The 21,987-nt window shown below is 44.2% G+C and overlaps 1 protein-coding gene across 3 annotated transcripts in view; it reads left to right on the forward strand.

Annotated features, from left to right (window-relative positions):
- RNF130 (ring finger protein 130) overlaps positions 1-21,987 on the forward strand; it is a 138,581-nt gene that overhangs the window by 24,710 nt on the left and 91,884 nt on the right. For all 3 annotated transcript variants that reach the window (XM_048221221.2, XM_048221220.2, XM_057307369.1), the window contains exon 2: positions 6,960-7,154. In XM_048221221.2, the coding sequence (XP_048077178.1) occupies positions 6,960-7,154 (195 nt within the window). The remainder of the gene's footprint in view (positions 1-6,959; positions 7,155-21,987) is intronic.

A 21,987-nucleotide genomic window follows, 5' to 3' on the forward strand; every position in this document is an offset into this window, starting at 1 on the left:
GGAGATGTTCGTCTTCCAGCAGCTCTCTCCTCTCCCAGAGAGCTACCACGTCCTTTGAGTGAGGGGAGGAGGCGAAGGGTTGACGTCCTGGCTGCCTCCCCGTGTCAAAGGACTTTCCAAGGACGCTTTCTCCTAAGGTTTGGCCTTCTTGGTGGGCTTGCCTAGCCAGGCGTGGATCCTGGTGGACAAGGAAAGCCCCTCAGCAGGGATAAAGCCCCCATCTCAGCCATTGCTGCTTGACTCACACAAGAAGCGCGAATGCTCCAAGTGACAAATCCCTGCTTCCATTGCTTACAGTGTTCTGTGTCGGAACTGGAATCTCAAAGCTGGGCTACTTTCAGGGTTCAGGGATTCAACACTTAGCAGGGTTACTAGGGGTCTTGTTCCTTTTGATCTCTCCCCTTTGCCATCCTAGCTTTAACTTCATCCCAAGGTTGTTGCTTCTTTATCGCAAAATGGCTGCCAGCAACAGCTGCAGCCACATGTCTCATTATTAACTTCCCGTGGCAAACAGAAGAAAGGCCTCTCCTCAATGTAGTTTAAGTTCTTCACTTTCCTGTGGCTCATCTTAGACTGTATGTCTACTTCCCTCCCCCTGGAGCTGGAGCTCAAATCGGTGTCACTGAAAGCATATGGCTGGGTAGAGGTGATCTGTAGATGCCAAAATTAAATAAGGTTTTTGTTTTTGTTCTTGGGGGGGCAACTAACAGAATCTGCTTCAGACCCCGGGGTGATCCCATGGTCCTGCCTGGAAGTGGGGCAAAGTCACCTGGAAACAAACCAGACAGAGTGACAGTGTGTCTACCTGCCTCCCTTCGTGTGAACCACTGGAGACATTCAAGAATGCCTGTTACTCATCAGGGTCAAGACCAGTTTCTGCTTAGAGTAGGAGAGAATGGATCCCTTTCCTGTGTATAATTTTCCATATTCTTTTCCTGATTCTTAGCATGTTGTTGACCTGCTTTAGTTGTATATAGTGGAAACTGTGGATTTATAGAAGGAAAAAATGAAAAGTAGTTTCTCCGGAAAGGGCTGATTGGCACAAGATGTTAGTAAACATTGTCCTCCCAATAAGAAAAAAGTGTATCATCAGTGTGGGGAGAAATTCTAGCCCTGAGAGTCCTCGACCTACATTGGAGTGGTCCGAGCGCTCGGTTACGTCAACACTGAGGGTTCAGATGTAGAGAGAGGCGTCAGGGAAAGACTAAGAGGGAGGGCTGTGGAGGAGGACGAGGAGGAAGGGAGGAGGAATGCCAGGAGGATGAGGGCCCTGAGAGCAGAGTGCTCAGCTGAGATGGGTGTTACTGAGAGTCAGTGTGGAGGAGAACACTGTGCCCCAGGATTTATTGGTGCCTTTTGGCCAGGGCACTTTGACGGAGTGGCTGGATGCAGAGATTAAAATATGATGAGGAATAGTGGACACTGAGGAGTGGAAACAGTGGGGACAAGCAGCTCTTGACAACTGTGACAGTAGATGGGAGCCTTTTGAGATGCCTGCTTTCTTTTCTTCTTTATTTTTAAGATGGAAGGGACCGGCAGGTTTGAGAGGGAAGAAGACAAAGAGGGAATGATCATTAATATAAGGTTCCTGAAAAATCAAGACAGGCTAGGGTCCAGATCATCTTTCCTGGCCATGATGATAGCAAAACCTACCAGAAAAGAAAAACATGAACAGAAGTGGAAGGGGGTGGGGGGACGGGAAAAGGAAATTAGAGGAACAAAGTCAATACAAGATTAAGAGAAAATTTGAACTTACAAATGAGTTAATGAGAAATTAAGACGAATGGAAAGCAGAACGTTTCAACAAGATTCAACACACTGAAGACGAGTAATAAAAAGATGCTAGATGTAAGCGAAAGTGTAGAAATCGTAAGGGAGTAAGTTATCTGTGGACGTGGACGAAGGGATGAAATCTAGACACGTAAATCCAGTCGCTGAACTTAAAAATCAACAAACTGGAAACACAAATAACGAATTCCATTTTGTCCTTTGAATCGTAAAATTAGGATTTAACAGAGGGAAAATAAGGAAATTCGGGATAAGAAGCCGGAAAAACCTAAAGATGAAAGAGATTATAATCTAATGTGGAAATAGGAAGCAAAGAACCAGAACATACCTGACCATGGAAACATCTAGACCCAGGGTAACTAGTTGGGCTTTATCTTTATTTTTACATCTTTTGTAGGAGCCGGCCGGTAGAACGTCACGCCGGCCAGACCACGGGAAGCAGGGGTCCCTGGCACAGACTCTTTCTTTGCGTCGGATCTTGCTCAGCCTCCCTCTGTCATTGTCTCCCTTCACCGAGGAGGTCCGGTGCCTGCTCCGTGCCTGTGAGGAGATGCGAGTCTCACCCTCGAGGAGAGACTCACAATAAACCACAGTTGCTAGGACAGTAGGGTGAATGCTACAGTGGCTGTCGTCTCAGGATGCCATGGAAACACAGAGAGCCCAGCTCAGCCTCAGGAGGCTGGGGGGGCGTTCCAGAGGAGATGTTTTAGCAGAACCCTGAGGTTTAGGAGGAGGTCGGCAAGGGAGCGGTGGGCTGGGCATTTCAGACGGAGGAACCGAGACGCCCGGGCTCTGAGAGCGGCAGGCGCCCCAGGGGAGCTGTGCTGTGCCCCAGCCCCGCAGGGCTCTTCACGGCAGCAGATTGGTGGTTCTCGGGCGTGGGAGGAGACGTGGCCCACACAGTAACGTGGTGACCACTACACGCTAGATGGGCCGTTTGCGTTGTCATGTGATAAGGTCTAAGGAGAACCAAAGTGGGAGTTTCAGGCTGCTTGGGGAAGAGAGATTTTATTTATTGACTTATTCTCCCCTCAAGAGCGCTTTAAAGGTTTACATGGTCCTTGTGCCAGAATATTTTTCCTCTGTTCCCACTGTTTTCAGAACTTGATTGTCTTACGTGGGTATAGCGTTGTAACTTGGGTTATGTGTCATCTTGATTTTCTTGAGAGTTCGAGAGAAGGGCTTCGTCTCTGTTCTCGTGCTGGTCACTTCTGCACCCCCTCCTCTCTGCCTAGGAGTTTTCCAGGGTTCCGTTTGGGTTCCAGCCCCCACGAGACCTTTACCATCATGTTGCTCTTTTCCTGGATTTCTAAGCACCCTTCATGTTGGTGCATTATACTACCAACCAGTCTTGCTGTTTCTTTTGTGCCGGGCACACCTTGGCAATACACTTAGAGGTTAAGATTCAAGACCAAGGTGTTCCCTTGTTGCTGAGGCGCTGTGCTCATTGAGGTGAGGATTCTGTAACTGTTCCCATCGGTGATTGTTTGGTTCTTATCAAGGAAAATATAAAATTCTCAGTACTGTTTCTGGGTTCAACAGGAAAGGCCGTATGGAAAAATAATTGAAGTTCAGTCTCTCTGTAATGTAACATTTTTTCAGGTTTGTCGAAGTATAATTCACAAAGTTGTAAGATACTGTAATACAATATTTTATTTCATCTGTAATTTCCCATTTTCACGATAGCGTCCTAAAAGTTTTTTCTGACACCATAACTAATAAAGGCAAAGGAGTCAGAGGTGAAGTCCTCCTCTAGATTTGGCAGGTTAAAAAAAAAAAAAAAGTAAAATGATTCTGAATTTGAACAAAATTGCTATTGATAAATCTTAGTGGTTCCTAATTGCGTACTTTATACCATACTGCGTCTTCACTTAATAAATCGCTTCAAGTGTAAACAACTGGTATTAAATTGCGAAGTAGAGCCCCTGGACCGGTTCCTCTTCAGTCCTCTTGGGAAGTTGTTTTAGAGCTGTTCGCATTTTCTCTGTTCAAGTTATTTTTTAATTGCAGGAAGGAATGAATGGATAAAATAAACACGCGATCCTATTAAGTGGTTATGAAAACCTCTTATTTTCGTTTTCTGAGTAATGAAAACTCCTTCCTTGAACAGGAACGTGAATATCTTATTCTCGCTTATTATTGCATATTCTCGCTGATACAACTGTTTGCAGAGACCTTTAATGGATGATGACTCGGGTGAATTTGGGGAGCAGGGATGTTCTTCCGCTCCTGCGGTCTGTTGTTGGAGTTTGTTTGGACCCCGCACCTGTGGGTGGGATCTGTTGTTCTTAGTTGGGGGGGGGGGGGGGATTCCTTAAGAGAACTTTCAGGTTCTCCTTCAGTATGTTTGACAGATTTTGCTTTGTGGTTGCATCCTTCCCTGCGTCTTTTTAGTCTTGGAAATTATGAGTGTTATCTTGTAAGAGGATGATGACACTGTCAGCGCAGTGGGGAGAGGGAACGAGACGGGAGCAGTAGGTGTGAGGAGCCGGGGACGCGGGCCGGACATGTGCTCTGAGCTGTGGGTGGATTTCACACACATCGGTGCAGAAAATCCCCACGGCACCAGACTGGAACACTAGGGCCAGATAAGATGAAACCCATGAAGCTAAAGGAAAGGGAATTGATTTTTTAAAGATTCATGTATTTATTTATTTATTGAGCGTGCACGCAGAAGTGGGGGAAGGGGCAGAAGTAGAGGGAGAGAGAATCTCAAGCAGATTTCCCCCTGAGCAGAGGGCTCAGTCCCTCAACCCTGAGATCACAACGTGAGTCGAAATCAAGAGTCAGACGCTTAACTGACTAAGCCACCCGGTTGCCCCAAGGGAATTAATTTTTTAAAGCACTTAAGAGTAGAGAAATTATTATAGCCTTTTTCTCATATATAACTCTCGTGAGGTGAGAATTTTGACTCAGTCTTTGTAAGTAAAAGTTGAAGAAGAGATCATGAGCTGAGCGTTGATCATTGTTCAGCTGTGAGTAGTCGATCTAGGATGTGAGCCCCACGTCTTGCTGATTCCACGACCATCCTGTTTCCTCCTTACTGCCCTGTGAATACGCGTGAAATCATAAGAGACACGGGGTAAGTCACACAAGAAGGATTATTTTGCTGAAGACGAGTATACAAGTCCTTCTGGGTATTCCTGATTCTGTATTTTCTTCCAGGGTTTGTGCAGCAGTGTGTTTCGAAAAATAACAAATGAAACACTTGAAACCAGCTCTTCGGTTGCTCTCTATATCAGTATTTAAGGTTTTTCTAAGACAGGAAGGCTACAGTAACACGTAGCCTAAATGCTTATATTTAAAGCAGCATAATTATCTGGGAAACAAATAGCACTGCAAGTAAACAGTCTGTTTCAGGATTTCAGAGTTCCATGATGCCTTGAATGCGTCTCTCAATAAATAGTTGACTACTGGTGCACCTGGGTGCCTCAGTCGGTTAAGCGTTTGCCTTCGGCTCAGGTCACGATCCCAGGGGCCTGGGATGGAGCCCCACATTGGGTCCCTGCTCAGCAGGGAGCCTGCTTCTCCCTCTGCCCCTCCCCCCACTTGTGTGTGCACGCTTGCTCGCACACACTCGCGTGCACTAACTCTCTTTCTCTCAAATAAATAAAATCTTTAAAAATGAATAAAATACTTGACACTAAAATTGTAATGTAGGCTTTTTTTCCATCCATTTGATTTGAGAATAGGACGAAAGTTTCGGAGTGCAGAAATTGTTTAAAGAAGGAGTGATAGTTGTCAACAATGTAAATCATGACATTGTGAAATTATTTACGTCTCCGTTGTGTCAGGAGACCTCTGGTAGCAGATACGCTCTTGTTATGATTCTTCACTGCGATAATAAGAGCACTTGGGGAAAGTACTGTGTAAGTGGGAATGAGTGATAGTTGTTCCATTTCCCTGAAGTTAGTCGGCCTCTCTACACTGTGCAGTTTAAGTAGCATAAGCGTTTCATTTCTGCAGCTCAGTAGTGTGCTTCTGGGTGTGGAAAGCATATATATTTCCCCACCGGTGTCATCTTTTCATAGTCTATTATTAATACTGATTTAGTATTTTTATTATTCCTTTGCTTTTAGTGTTACCCTTTTTTGGTCTGCTCCCTCCACCCAGCCAGTGCAGAGCCTCGGGCCTGCTGTCCTCTGGCGCTGCGGGGGGCGGTCTACAGACTTCACCTCCATGACTCTTTCCCCCTTCTGGACCCCCTGCCTTTTCACTTTCACCTGTTAGAAACGTGAGGAGGCGGGGAGAGCAAAGAGCAACGAGGGGTGGCTCCTTAAGATTTGCAAAGGGTGGCAGAGCGATGGTGACCATATACATAGACTCGGATTGAGCAGCCCGGCCTCCCAAGTTCCCGTGTCCTTATGGGTGTCTGCAGCAAACTCTCCCCCCAGATCCACAATGATGCTTGTAATTAGTGTCCCCAGGGAGTGTTCTGGGGTCTCCATGTGTCTTGTCAGACAGGTGGTTATAGTGAGGTTAATATATGTATCTTAATGTGGAATTGTAATTTTTACCAATAAATGTGAATTAGAGGAATAATCTATTCTAGTTCCTAGTTTCGTGTAATTTTAACAATTTAAACTTCCAATGCAAGCCAAAACTTACCTTTCTAATTTTCTTAGACGCTTATTAAGAAATACGTTCAAACATGCTTGAATTTCAACAAGCCACTTGGTAACTGAAGCAGGAGTTAGTTTGGCTGCCTCGTTTACCTCCAGCCAAATCAGTCTCTTTCTGCAGCGTGGGAGTGGGGTGAGAAGGGGTAGGGAAATGGGAGTAGGGTAGGGGTGTGGAGAGAAGAGTAAGTGCCAGCGAATGAGCAGAAGTCAGAGGTAGATCTCAGCCACCTGGGTGTTGGGGGATGGGGGCGTCTGGTGGAGACCAGCCTGCACTGGGCGTAATCAGTCTGTTTCACCTTTGTCAGTCTATGAAGCTGAACAGGAGTTTCCACGGTTCGCATTTGCATCACGGGTAGCATTTTAAAGGAGCCTGTCTCTCCCTGTACAGATGCGGGTTCAGGTTCATGGGTATACTCATAGCTCTGCTGGCAGTGAGCCGCTTGAAGCGCTTTGGATACGGAGTATATGGGGAACAGTTGAGCACTTTGATAAAGACTTGATTGATTTTATTTATCTTGAGAAAAAATTGTTTTCTTCTTTTCTGTTTAGTTGCTGATCATCTGGGCTGCGATCCTCAAACACGGTTCTTTGTCCCTCCTAATATCAAACAGTGGATTGCCCTGCTGCAGAGGGGAAATTGCACGTTTAAAGAGAAAATATCACGGGCTGCTTTCCACAATGCAGTTGCCGTAGTCATCTATAATAATAAATCCAAAGAGGAGCCCGTCACCATGACTCATCCAGGTAAACAAAACAAGGGGGGGTTGTAAATTTTGTTTTTCCTTCTAGAAATTAGCGCTTTGTCGGTCAGCATTCTACCGCCACTGAACCGCATCATTCACAACATAATTCTATGATTATATTCAGTTTTTGATATTCATTCTTGGTATTACCATTTGTTTCTTGAGATGCATGTCTTTTTCCTTTACTTGAATTTGTGTCTTAAATAATGACTTACGTAAGAGTCTAAAACTTGCACTAGTAGTAACTGGCTGCGAATCCTTAGTCGTTTTCACATTTCTACATTTCACTTCATAACTTTGGAAAATAACGTGTTCCCTTGACAATCATTCGTCTAGGTTACGGACTCTCCAGGATTACCTCTTCGAGGAGTTTTCCTTTGATTTTTTCAGGATAAATGTCGAAACGGACCCAGTAGTAACTGTATTTCTTCATTTCTGGTGGGAGCATTTGAGGATATCTGTAATCTAACTGCTTTAATAACAATAGTTGCAATTTATTGAGCACTTACTATATACACGCCAGGCACTGGACTATGGGGTTTGAGGGGGAAGAGCTTGATTTTTAATAGACTTTATTCTTTAGAGCAGTTTTATGTTCCCAGCAAAGTTGAGTGGAAAGTACAGAGATTTCCCAGCCCCACACATGCAGAGCCTCCCTCACCATCAGCACCATTCGGTCCAGCTGGTGAACCTACAGTGACTTATAATCACCACGGTCCGTAGTTTGCTTTGGGGGTCACTGCTGCTGTTGTACAGTCTCTGGGTTTGGACAGATATGTACCCACCGTGACGGTGTCATACAGAGTATGTTCACTGCCCTAAAGATCCCCTGTGCTCTGCCTGTTCGTCCCTGCCCCCGTCCCTCCCATTTCTCCACCCCTGGCAACCACTGATTTTTTTTTATTATTTTTTTTATTTTTTTTACTGTTTCCATGGTTTTGCCTTCTCCAGAATGTCCGGTAGTTGGAATCCAACAGTGTCTAGCCTTTTCAGACTGGCTTCTTTCACTTAGTGATATACTTTTAGGTTTCCTCCAGGTCTTTCCATGGCCTGATAGCGCATTTCTTTTGAGTGCTGAATAGTATTCATTTTCTAGACGTACCGCAGTTTATTCACCTGCTGAAAGACATCTTTGTTACTTCCAAGTTTTGGCATTATGAATTAAGCTGCTATAAACATTCGTGTGCAGGTTTTTGTGTGGATGGAAGTTTTCAGATCCTTTGGGTGCATGATTGCTGAGTTGTACAGTAAGAGCGTGTTTCATTTTATAAACTGCCAAACCATCCTCCCCAGTGGCTGTACCATTTTGCGGGTCCGTCAGCAATAAATGAGAGATCCTGTTCCACATCGTCACCAGCATTTGGTGCTGTCCGTGTTCTGGATTTTTGCCATTCTAATGAGTTGTTTTAGTTTGTGTTTTCCTACTGACATGACGTGGCTCTTTTTAATACCTATTTTCGTAGTCCTCGCCACAGCCCTGCGTGGTGTAGGCGCTCCCCCATCTCCTAGACCAGGGGAGCCCAGCAGGAGTCAGACCAGCAGGTTTGCCAGTGGTCTCTCATCTCTTAAAGTTGAAACCCAGACAAAGTTAAGTTCTGTGTCCATAAAGATTTTAAAGTTTAATGACATATTTAAAGAATGTGAATGACAATCAATTTTAGACAGAAATCTTGCAAAGGCCTCTGCACCCTAATTGAGGGTCACCTTTTGTGTCTATTTTGATAGAATAATGAGATGGATTTAAATTTTATTGTTCTGTGACTTGTTTTCTTCCTTTCAAATTAAGCCTTTTAGAATGAAACTGTATTTTTTCTAGTTGCAAAAGTAACACGTGCTTACTGTAGAAAAACTGAAACAATAGTACAACAAAGAATAAAATAGAATGAGTGATTTTTCAGTATCCAGAGATCACTGGAGTCCTGTAGCTTTTAATTTCTTCAGGGAAACCACGAGGAGATTAAGGGACAGTCTATTCCAGCTGGCCATCTGTGTGGGAACACTGGATTAGAGACAGTTGCTTTTCTGCTCTAGGTCTCAGAGCAGGTGCTCTTCTTTTAGAGGGAAGAAAAACATTTGAGATTTTGGACCTGATCATCCCATACTGATTTCTTCTTACTGGAAACATGAAGAATCCTGGAGAGGGAGAAATTCATCTGAGCAAAATGTATTTTTCTTTCCTGGTGGTGTTATTTTATGTCCATAAAACTGCAAAGAAGTCGCTAGAATGAGTCTTTTAGATATGAGAAGATCTGGGGAGTATGAGAGGAAATTGATGTCTTTTTCTTTTAATGATTGTTATTTTAAAAAGGAGGGAAGCCTCTATAAATTATCGCAGATTTCCCCCCCCATCTGTGTTCCTTGACACATTAGTTTATTCACATATGTTCATAGATGACCCATGGCCGAAAAAAGGGGGCTGGTAAAATAAGTTTAGGAAACTGCTTGAAATGTAGTCCACTTTCAGAGGCTCCTGAGAGACATACTGAGATCTCTGAGAGTCTTAGGGTTAAGAATTTGTTCTATGTAGATTAATCTGTGGTTTCCCAAATTTATTTGACCACGTAACCCTTTCATCACAGTTTAGTGTGTAGCAGCACAAGGAAGGAACTTTAGGGCCAGAGTTTGAGGATCTAGTGTTAGGAAGTGGAACCTTGGTGAGGCCAGTGGAATCAAAGTAGACATGAGAACAGTGAGAAATGGCTTTATGTTGTAATTAGACACATGAAAAATCAGAGTAATCTGGGAAACCAAATTGGTATAGTACTGCGGAGAGAAATTGGCATTATGTGATATCGTTAAAGAACTTCTCCATTGTGATCCAGGAATTGCATGCCTGCGGACATCCTTTAGAGTACTTTCCAGACTTCAGTGTGCATACAGATCACCTGGGCATTTTGTTAAAATGCAGATTCCGGTGCAGCATATCTGGGAGCCTGAGATCTGTATACAGCCTGAGAGTCTGTATTTTTAACAAATTCCCAGGTGATGCTAATGCCTCTTTTCCACTGACTTGCTTGGTGACACAGGACAAGTTGCCTGGGAAGGCGTCTTGTGACCGTAAACCGAGGTGCTGTGGAAGGCCTTGATTCCCCGTCGTGGAGGACAGCCACTGTTTGTCCTTCTTATGAGATCTCTTTCTGCCTCCAGCCGTGTGGGAGCCAGTGGGGAGATTTCATGTATTTACACAAGCATTTATAGCCCCTCTCTGTCGTCCTCCAGACCCTGTTACTCTTGCGTGTGCGTGGGAAACACACGAGAGTATTCACGACAGCACTGTAACAGCAAGTTATTAGAAACACGCAGCTGTCCAGCACAGGAGAATGGAGTGATTGTGGCGTATTTATATAGCAGTTAACTGTCAATGAACTAAAGCCACGTGTATTTACAGGACTAAATCCCAAAAACATAATAGCGTAAGAGATTAAGTCGTAGAAGAAGATGTAGAAGAACGGCATTTGAACGAAGTTAAAAAATGCAAAACAGTAGTTGTCTTATAAGCACATGTATATATATGAATAAAATAACAAAAGCATGTGTTAGATTAACAGATGCCAAATTTTGGGATGATGGGTCTTTCTGGAAAGGGGATGGGGGGAGAAGGGAATTTAGGATGAGGGAGAAGTAAATGAGGTTCGCACGTGTCTGTCATGTGTCACTTCTTAAGCTGAGGGTTGAGTACATAGATGTCCATGATATTCTCTCTCATTCTTGGGCTTTGAAATATTTCAAAGTAAAAATCATAAGAAAAACTCTGTAAAGGATTAAAAAGTAAACAGAAGAGTGGCGCTTCTGGCTGTGACCAAGTGAGGAGATCACCGATTCTCTTCTCAAAAGAAAGCGACTCTAAAACTGGACAAAACTGACAAAGCAACCACTTCAGTGCTCTGGAAATCAGCCAGAGGCATACAACAATCTGAGGCTCATTTATGTTTTGAAAAGCTGCCAGACTTTGGGTAGGAACAATGGGAAGCTGTGGTGTTTGGCCAGGGGCTGCTTCCCACACTCCCCAATGTGTTGTATGGAGTTTCTGCCGGGGCAGGGTGGGTGGCGAGGACTGAGGGCTTGCCCGGCAGTGACGGAAGGGTGGGTGACGCCCATGTCTGTGGAAGTGATTTCTCGGGGACAGGCAGGTGGAGAAAGGCCGGTGTCTGTCTCTCCCAGCCCAACATTGCAGCCAAGTGTGTTCCTGTCTGAGACCACATGCTGCATGGTGATCTCGGAGCTGAAACTGTTTACCCTCCTGCATGACCTTGACACTGTGCACATGCAGGTCGGAGACAGAATGGACTTGCAGAAGTAACCCAGGCAGGACTGGAAGTGGTCACAACTTTGAACACTGTTCTCTCCCTACACCCAGATCCGTTAGCAGATGATTTCAGCCTTACTGATTGGAGATGTTTGAGCACCCGTGTCCAGTGACTGGCTGACAGCTAGTCCTGACAGAGTGTTAAAGACATAAGAAACTGAGCAGAGACACCAGCAGCTGCGCAGCAGAGGAAGCATACTTCGCAGGTCTGACCCTGCCATGCTACTAAACAATGCAGGCAAACGAGGCAACAGCAGCAACCTTAAGGGCAAAAAAATGATCAGAATACAGAGTTGTGACATTTTATTGTCTGAAATGTCTGGTTTTCAACAAAAAATGACAAGCTATGCAAAGAAATATGAAAGTGTGACTCATACTCAGAAAAAAGAAACTACAGGGGCACCCAGGTGGCTCAGTTGGTTAAGCAGCCGACTCTTGATCTCAGCTCAGGTCTTGATCTCTCAGGGTCGTAAGTTTGAGCCCCTTGTTGGGCTCCACACCGGGCATGGAGCTGAGCCTATTTAGAAAATAAATAAAAGAAAAAGTCGGCAGAAGCTGCTTCTGAGTATTCCCAGATGCTGAATTTAGCAGAGAGAAACCTCAAAGGAATTAATGTATGTTTGGAGAACTAGAGGAAACGGTATTTAAAGAATTAAATTGAAAATATAGGGGTGACTGGGTGGCTCAGTCGTTAAGCGTTTGCCTTCGGCTCAGGGCGTGATCCCAGGGTCCTGGGATCGAGCCCCGCATTGGGCTCCCTGCTCTGCTGGGAGCCTGCTTCTTCCTCTCCCACTCCCCCTGCTTGTGTTCCCTCTCTCGCTGGCTGTGTCTCTCTGGCAAATGAATAAATAAAATCTTAAAAAAAAAAGAAAGAAAGAAAATATGACAACAGTGAATGGCAGCAGAAGCCAAGACATAGAGATTCTCAGTAAAGGTTAGAAAAGTTATCGAAAAGAGCCACATGGAAATGGAATTGAAGAGTACAATACTGGAAATGAAAAATATCACTTGAGGACTTGAACAGCGGATTCAAAACAGCCGAAGAATCCGTGAGCTTGAAGATAGAGCAATAGAAATTATGACTGTGAAGCACAAGTTTAAAAAAAAAAAAAAAAACCTGAAGAAAATGAACAGAGCTCCCAGGCCTGTAGGACACTGTCACACCCCAGAGGAGAGGAAGTGGGAGAAAAAATACTTCAGGAAATAATAGCCGAAAACTCTCCAAAAAAGATGTTTTGTAGAAATGGATAAGGTAATCCTAAAATCAAAGTACTTAGGATAGCCCAAAGAATTTTGAAAAAGAGCAACAGTGTCGGAAGACTTCATGCTACTTGATTTCAAAACTTCAGTAATCAGGGTGTTGTGGCATTGGCGTAAGGATGGGCCTGTAGACTGATGGGTCAGAATTGAGAGTCTAGAAATAAATCCTTCTTTTATACTCCTTTGATTTTCGGCAAAGGTGCCATGACATTTCGGTGTGGGGAAAAGATAGTCTTTCCAACAAGCGGTGCTAGAGCAGTTCTCCAGGTGCAAAAGACAAAAAAGAATGAAGACCCTTACTTTACGATGTATAAGAATGACCTCACGATAGATAATAGACAAAAGGTAAGAAGTAAAACTACATAAACCTCTAGAAGAAATCGTAGGAGAAAGTCTTTGTCACTTGGAACAGCAAGTTCTTACTCCAAAGGCACTATCCATAAAAGACAAGAACAGTGTTAGTCTTCAGAAGTAAAATACCTTGTCATTCAGAAGACACCATGAAGAAAATGAAAAGTGCAAACCCACAAACTGGGAGAAAATATTTCCGGCTCATAGATCTGATATGTGACTGGTATATAAAGAATTCTTAAAAATCAGTAGTAATAAGACAACTTAATTTTAGAGTGGGCAGAGGATGTAATGATTTAACATTTCGTCAATTATTAGAAAACAGTCATAACAATGAGATATTATTTCACACTCACTAGAATGACTACAATAAAAAAAAGTCAGATATGACCATGTTTTGTTGAGGCTGTGGGTAGACTGAAACCCTCGCGTATTGTTGGTAGGAATGTGAACTAGTACAACCAGTTTGGAAAACAGGCAGGGCTTCTTTAAGTGAAGCACAAATTTACCGTATGGCTCAGCAGTCCTGCTCCCGGGTGTCTACCTAAGAGAAACGGAAACACTGAAATGTCCACACAAAAACTCGTGCGTGAATACTCATGCATTATCTACAGTAGTCCAGATAGGGGAAACAACACCGGCGAGTGGAAAAGTAAAAGCTGGCCTATTCACCAAATGGAATACAGTTCACTTACACAGAATTAACTACTGAAACCTGCAACAACGTGGGTAAACCCCGAAAGCCTTCCTCCGGTGAAAGCGGCAGTTAGCAACACTGCATATGGCAGGATTTCATTTACGTGGAATGTCTAGGGAAGTCCCGTTTGTAGAGACACAAGGCAGGGTAGCGGGTGTGCAGGCTGGGCGCTGGGTGTGCAGGTCCCCTGCAGGCGGGCACGAGGGAACTGTGGGAACTGGGGGTAATGAAAACATTCTAAAACTGGCTTGTGGTGGTTGCACACCCCCTGTAAATTTACCAAAATCATTGAGTTTACACTTACAGAACGTGAATGTTATGGCACGTAAATGAACACTTCATTAAACTGTTGTTCAGAAGTGTGAGGCAGGGGCACCCGACTGGGTCAGTCAGTGGAGCATGTGACTCTGGATCTTGTGGTCATGAGTTTGAGCCCCACGGTGGGTATAGAGATTACTTTTTTTTTTTTTAAGTGTAATGCAGGTCATGTTCAGACGCAACACAAAAATTCTTAAACTGGAAGCTTCATTTGAGTGGTGTGCCCTGAAGGATTCTTACTTTGAGAGACTTGTAGCAAGTATTTGTGAGGTGATCTCTTGTGACTTTGGTTCCCATTTTAAGTATTCGGGGTAAAATGTTAAAGACCATATATGGATAGGATGATGTTAAAATGTGAGCAAGAAAAATGTGAAAATAAAGACAATCACTTTGCTTTACAATGAGTAGAAACACACTAAGTGCCCGTGTGTGCAAGACAGAAAGATTAACTCCCAAGTCGTGACCTGAACACAGAGGTTAAACATTTCAGAGTTACAAAGTCTTCGTCTAAACCAAACTGTTCTAGTTGGTGCCGTTTTATTTTATTTAACCTGAAAAGTTACACAGATTATTTAAATGAAAGCACGGATGTATTGTTAACAAAAGCAATGGAAGTAAATCCATTCCTTGAAAAGATTTCTGAAATACACTTTTAATTTTTACTTTTAATTAGAGAAAAATTAAAATGCCATTTTGTTTGGGAATTTGTGGATGATGTGCAAACAGGCGCATTTTAGGGTGTGAAAGGGTCTCGGTTGCTTCTTGATAAGAGAACTTTTGCCCTTTCTTCTTTGAACCCCTAAGCTATTGTTCGTCATCTCCTGTTTTCCAAGCAGAACTCTGTCTCGGTTTCAGTCCGTTCTCCGTGGGGGTGCACCTGTTAACATATTCCTCACCCGAGAAAAGTGTTGTGGAGTCTTTTGTCTGACTGCAGATCTCGGCTTCTGTAGCAGTCCCACTGTCTTCCACTGTCTTCATCTTTCAGATTCTTATTTAAGGGTCTGTCACTGACCTGCAGTTTGCCAGAGGATTCTGCATCATCTTTTTAGTTATGAAAACAAAAATAAATCTGTCAGATAATGGAGCACCTCTAAAATAGCGGAGAGTTTGGCATTGACAGTCACAGGCTGGAATTGGAATCCCAGGCCCAGTGATGACAGCCTGAGGACTTCGGGTGACTGAGCCTTTAAACCGTTGTCCTCATTTGTACGACAGCAAGAGCATCTGCCTAATTGCCTGACAGGATGATCGTAACTTTATTGAGATAATGAGTTTGTTAAATTGTACGGTTGTTGTCACTTATTATTCTTGTGCCTTGAACGAGCACTACCTCTTTTATAATTACAGAATCAATTTACTTCTCGGACTTCAAAACTAGTACTTATTTTTTTACATTTCCGAGTATACTTTTTCTTTGTTCTTCTGGTCTTTCTTCCCTATGACAGAGTTGTTTCAGATGCATTTATTGTAAAATAATCAACAGGTACTAAATTACATTTGCTCTGTGCCAAGCATTCCGTGAGAGGCCGTGTAGGGATGTACAGAGGTGTACGCGAGTGCATGTCCTTCGGGGACATTTACTCCAGTAGGGAGACAAATGTGCGTGACGTGATTGGGGCCCACTGAATGCTGACTTAGCAGGGCAGGCCTCAGTATTACCAAGGACGAGTTCCTGACTGTTGAGGTTGGAAGGGACCCATAAGAGGACTTCACAGAGGGGCGCCTGGGTGGCACAGCGGTTAAGCGTCTGCCTTCGGCTCAGGGCGTGATCCTGGCGTTATGGGATCGAGCCCCACATCAGGCTCCTCCGCTATGAGCCTGCTTCTTCCTCTCCCACTCCCCCTGCTTGTGTTCCCTCTCTCGCTGGCTGTCACTATCTCTGTCAAATAAATAAATAAAATCTTAAAAAAAAAAAAAAAAAAAGAGGACTTCACAGAGGAGGCTTTCATTGTGCTGGGCCCTACATGGTTGTCAGGACCGGACCAGAGAAGACCCTGTCCGTGGGGGGACTGCTGAGTCAGAGACCTGCCTGGAGGGGCAGGAGTCTGAGGGTGAGGGTAGGAAATGAGGCTGCGTGGGGTTACAGCAAGCAGAGGGATTTGGGTTCTATATGCTAGTTCATGAACAGACATTTTTTGAGCTCCTGTCAGGTCTCCAGGTGTAAATAAGACCCACGTGATAGCTGCTTTCGTGGAGTTATCATCAAGCGGAGAAGAGAAACGTTGAATCAGAAATGATAATTGTGCGAAGTCCTTATGAAGCAGACCTAGTTCCACAGAGTCAGACACGGCTGCCCTGAGGAGATGATGTTTGAACAGGAATTCACAAGATGAGAAGAGTCTTCTAGGCAGGAGAATCATCCGGGGTGAAGGCTCAGAGGTGGGAAAAAGCAACGTGAAAGCCATTTTAGATCCGGGGGTCCGGGGGGAAAGGTTGGGCTGAAGGGGTGGACAGGGAAAATAGTACATTGAACTTCGAGACCTCCTCCTCAGAGCAGCTGTGTGCCCAAGGCAGGGACTGGTTATTAGTCACAGTGACCATTTAGGATTTTCAAAGACGTGGGGGGTGTTGTTCTTGGCCGGTGAGGCCGATGCCGCCTGACTCGATTGCCTCTTCTGCTGCGGCACTGTGCTGGGGGCTCTGCGGGTGCGGGGTCACACACCTGCCACAGCCAGCACACTGGGCGGCTGAGCAGCTCTGCTCCGTAGACGGCTGCGGCTCTTATGTGGCTGGAAGGTTGTTCCTGGTTTCTCCGCCCTCCAAGTGTGGGCTTGGCAAACCCAGCCGGAAGCATTGGGTGGGGGTGTGGAGGGAACGAGTGGTGGCCAAGCAAGCCCCACACAGTGTGAAGAGCCTAGAAGCAGGGAACCCTGGGACGCTGGCCCCCTGGCTTAATTCCTGTACATATTCAGGGGTTATAGGAAGGTCCTGTTTCAGCCCAGCCAAGTGGCACTAGATGGAGGCCTGATGGGCTGTAGGGATGGGGAGCTCAGACGGCACTGGCTCAGCGCACGTGTCACCTCCAGCCTCCTCTGGCCTCCGTCTTTTACTCTGCAGAGCAGTCCTTGACGACATGCCATAGCTCTCTGCTGTACTCCAGCACAAGAAGCGCTTGCCGTCCTGCCTCATTCGTGTGCTGCTGCTGCCCTCTCCCTCCCCAGATCCCCTTCTGTCCCTGTTGTCCACGGGATGCTCAAGGACGCTTGCATCAGTCACTGGATACGCCCCCAACCTATAGCTCATAATCTCAAGGAGTGGACCCAAAGATCCATGTCTCAGCCATCCCCTGCTTGCCTGTCAATTCTGCCCACCCTTCATTTTAGGCAAGAAACCTTCGATTTGCACCTCTCTCTGCTGTGCATTGCGATGTGAACTAATATGAATTGGTAAGAGTCCAAAAAAAAAACAAACCCCAAACAAACCCAAAAAGACCTGGATGTACCCTCAGTGCATTTACAATCCTGGACCTCTGGGGTCTCCAGAGCTCCTTGCCGTGCCTCCCCGACGGTATTGCCTTTCTCCTGTTATGTTGTTACTTGCATACTTAACTGGCAGAGGGAAAAAGGACTGCAGGTTTCTTCGTGTGAAAGCGTGTGTCTTTCTGTTCTCTGCAGTGGTCGGCAGAATGCCTTGAGCAAAATAAGTGTGTGCTGCACCGAAATGATTTCATGAGGATATTTAGTTTTACTGAGCTTTCCTTCCACTTAAGTATAGTTTATAACTGACCTAAAAATTACACGTTGTTAAGTATTTTGTTTTCTTGCTTTGTCAACGATGTTCCAAGAGCTCGCCCATGTTTGTTCTACTGAATGCCCTTCATCTGGTGCCTGAAGGACATCTTTCCCAGGGCCGTGTCCGTGACATCATTGACAGGAAAGACAGCTCAATTTGTGGTTTTATTTGTTACCTCTAGTTAGCAGAATGAGTTCTTTGTAATGTAGTTAGCAGATGTGTGGTAGTATAAAAGGGAAGTTATGGGCTCTCGGATAGTTTAAAATAATGTGCATTTGTCTGAAAGTTAAGGATTTATTTTCTTGGACTTTAAAAATTTATATAGGCTTTACTGTCACTGTTTACCGGTCTTGGATTGTGTCAAACCGTTGTCAAGCTGGAAATCTCTTATAGGTTTATCTGTGGGCATTCTTTCCACTGTTAGTAGAAAAATGTAATTTAGATAAAGATGCAACCAAACAATAATGTTGCTTTTCAGTCTTGGTATCAATCAGCAGTATCAGATGCTTCTTACTGTTCCTTTGGCTGATTGAACAGAATTAGTTGAATGGCCCTTTACCTTCTTGATTCCATCATATTTTCTTAAAGAAAAAAAAACTTACATAGCTCTATATTTATTATCAAGCAATAAATAGAAAAATATCACTTTGCACAATATAGGAAATTCACTTTGTGAATATAAAAAAATCACTTTATGAAAGCAAGTAAAGATCAGTCATAAACATATTGCAAAATATCTTTAAATATCAGTAATTTGGGCCACTTAGTATCAATCTAGTATCTTTATCCTAAAAAAAACCCATCAAGAAGATAAATAAGAGTCACACTATTTTTTTAGTGTTTAAATTTTTTTGTTGTTGTAATTGAATATGGATTTAATTATCTCAGAAAAGATGGAGCTTACAGTTTAACTGCACCGCTGTGGCAGGAAATAAGAGTTTAAATTGTATGTATCTCTTTGCCAGAGTTGCAAATATTTCTCCTGTATCTTCCATGTGATCCATATACTTTTCAGGAAATGCAGAATTATCAAAGAAAAAAAAATCTAAGACTGAAATGCTTAATGGAACAGAGTAGAAAACCCAGAAATAAACCTACAACTATACAATCAATTAATCTTTGACAAAGCAGAGAAGAATACCCAATGGGAAAAATACATTCTCTTCAACAAATAGTGTTGGGAAAACTGGACAGCAACATGCAGAAGAAACAAAGTGGACCACTTTCCTATACAACACACAAAAATAAATTCAAAATAGATATAAAAGACCTAAATGTGAGACCTAAAACCATAAAAATCCTAGAAGAGGATACAGACAGGAACCTCTTTGACATCGGCTGTAGCAACTTTTTTCTAGATATTTCTCCTGAGGCAAGGGAAGCAAAAACAAAAATAAACTATTGGGACTTCATCAAAGTAAAAATCTTCTGCATAGAGAAGGAAACAATCAACAAAACTAAAAGGCAGCCTACGGAATGGGAGAAGATATTTGCAAATCCTATATCCAATAAAGGCTTAGTATCCAAAATATATAAGGAACTTATCAAACTCAACACCTGAAAAACAAATAGTCCAATTTAAAAATGGGCAGAAGACCTGAACAGCCATTTCTCTAGAGAAGACATCCAGATGGCCAACAGACACATGAAAAGATGCTCAACATCATTTATCATCAGCGAAATACAAACCAAAACTGTGATGAGGTATCACCTCACACCTGTCAGAATGGCTAAAATCAGAAACACAAGAAACAAGGTGTTGGTGAGCATGTTGGAGAACGAGGAACCCTCGTGCCCTCTTGGTGGGATTGCAAACTGATGCAGCCACTCTGGACAACAGTATGGAGGTTCCTCAAAAAACTTAAAAATAGAGCGACATTATGATCCAGCAATTGCACTGCTAGGTATTTACCCAAAGACTACAAGAACCCTAAATAAAGAGATACATGCACCCTATGTTTATAGCAGGATTATTTCTAATAACCAAGATAGGGGTTCCGCCCAAGTGTCCACTGACTGATGAGTGGATAAAGAAGAGGTGGTGTGTATGTATACACTGGAATATTACTCAGCCCTCAGAAAGGATGAAATCTTGCCATTTTCAACAACATGGATGGAACTAGAGAGTATACTGCTAAGCAAAACGAGTCAGAGAAAGACAAATACTGTATGATTTCACTCATATATGGAATTTAAGAAACAAACGAGCGAAGGTGGAAAAAGAGACAAACCAAGACACAAGACTGTTAACTGTAGGAACAAGCTGATGGTTACCAGAGGGGAGGGGTGGAGGCTGGGAGAAACAGGTGATGGGGATTAAAGAGGACACTTGTGTTGAGCACCAGGTGTTGTATGGAATTCTTGAATCACAATTTTGTATGCCTGAAACTAATATAACACTATGTTTACTGGAATTAAAATAAAAACTTCAAAAAAAATGGAAACACTTAAGTCATAGCTTTTTAAAAATAAAAATTGCTTATAAAAAAAACTTTTTTTATCAGCTTATAACTGCTGATGATTCTATTCAAAAACCTTCCCAGAAGCTCTGACGTTTTCCTTTATGTCTCTGAATCTTAATTGCAGTAGAAGCGAAGAGTCCGTCCATCTGCCAGAGACTTGAGACAGTCTGTCCACTCGCCTTCCTGTCTCACTCTGACCTTGCGGTCTCTGTCTCCTGAGTGGGTTGCTTGAACTCCCCACTTAGTTTGCCTTTTTATTTTCCCTGTGCTTATCTTTCCCTCACCAGCAGCAGAAGGGAGGAAGAAGCCAAAATAATATAAGGATCAGCAGAGGTTTAGAATACTGGCTTTGAACCCAGGTCCATTGTTGGTTGACAGGATGGAGGACACGTCTTCCTTGGTAGCTGTCCCGGTGCTGACGGGCAGGGCTGCTGGGGAAGGTGGTGTGGCCTGGCTGACTGCCTGGTGGGGGAGGCCTCATAGCGCTCTGCACTTGGTTTGTCGGAGCATGGGGGCCGGGGGAGGCAGGAGAATGCTCTGTCCTGCAGGATTGTCCTCTGTGTTGCATGACACCTGGCCTCCCAGGCCTCTGCCTACAAAGTGCCAGTGACGGCTGTCCATGTGTGCAGCCACATACAGCCCTTCCCCAGAGTCTGCAGACAGACTCGCCCCGAGAGGCCTTTTCTGCTCCCCTGAGACCCACTGTCATTCCAGGTCCATGGTACCTATCGAGGAGGAATGCAGAGGGGTCCCTTGTTGGTGGGGGGGGGGGTCGTGGGAATGGCAGAATGAAGAAGGGAAGGCAATAGGCGTGTAGATTTAGCCACAGGGCAGCCCTTCCCATGTTGTCGGTAACTCCGCTAGTTCCCAGTTCCACCTGCTGTCCTTTCCCTGTCCACCCGGGTCGGCTTTTTCATCGCTTCTCCCAGTGCACATCGGCTGGGCGTGAGTTCTCGCGTCACTCACCTGTCTGAAAATGTCTTTTTTCTGCCGTGGTTTTTCAGGGACACGGACACAATTCTGAGCTGACAGCACTTTCGGCACTTTAGAACGTGTTGTGACTTTGTTTTCCAGCCTCCGTTCTTCCAGATGAAAGGATATTCTCTTTTATGTAATGTCTTTTTTTTTTTAACTGTATTTTTTTTAGAACGGCTTTACAGAAAAATTGTAAAAACAGTACAAAGAAGGCACGCAGTTTCTCCTGTTGACCCCTTACGTCAGTACGGTACCTGCGTGATAGCAACGACCCAGTCAGCTCAGGTACACTGTCGTTAACTAGCGTCTGGGCCTTCTTCAGATTTCCTTCGTTTCTACATATTGTCCGTTTTCTGTGCCAGGATCCCATCCAGGCGGGGGGGGGGGGGGGGTGGTCCTATGTCTCCTTTGTCTCTGTGACCGTGTCCCCTGTTTCTGACAGTTCTGGGGATTCCCGCTCAGGTACTCCGCAGCATGTCCTTCAGCTGGGATTTGTCTGATGTCTTTCTCGTGATTAGACTGAGGATGAGGGGCTTTGAGAGGAAGATCACAGGCTACACACTATCAGCGTGAGTGATCGCTGTCACCTGGCTGTTCGCCGGGGTTTGTCAGGCTTCACTGTGAAGCTCTTCATTGCTCTCCCCCACATGGTACCCTCCAGAAGGAGGCACTGTGCACAGCCCACGCATTGGGAGTAGGGAATATTACTTCTTTGGAATCACTCTGCGTGGGT

The sequence above is a fragment of the Ursus arctos genome, unplaced genomic scaffold (genome assembly GCF_023065955.2).
Source record: "Ursus arctos isolate Adak ecotype North America unplaced genomic scaffold, UrsArc2.0 scaffold_5, whole genome shotgun sequence".
Classification (NCBI taxonomy): Eukaryota; Metazoa; Chordata; class Mammalia; order Carnivora; family Ursidae; genus Ursus; species Ursus arctos.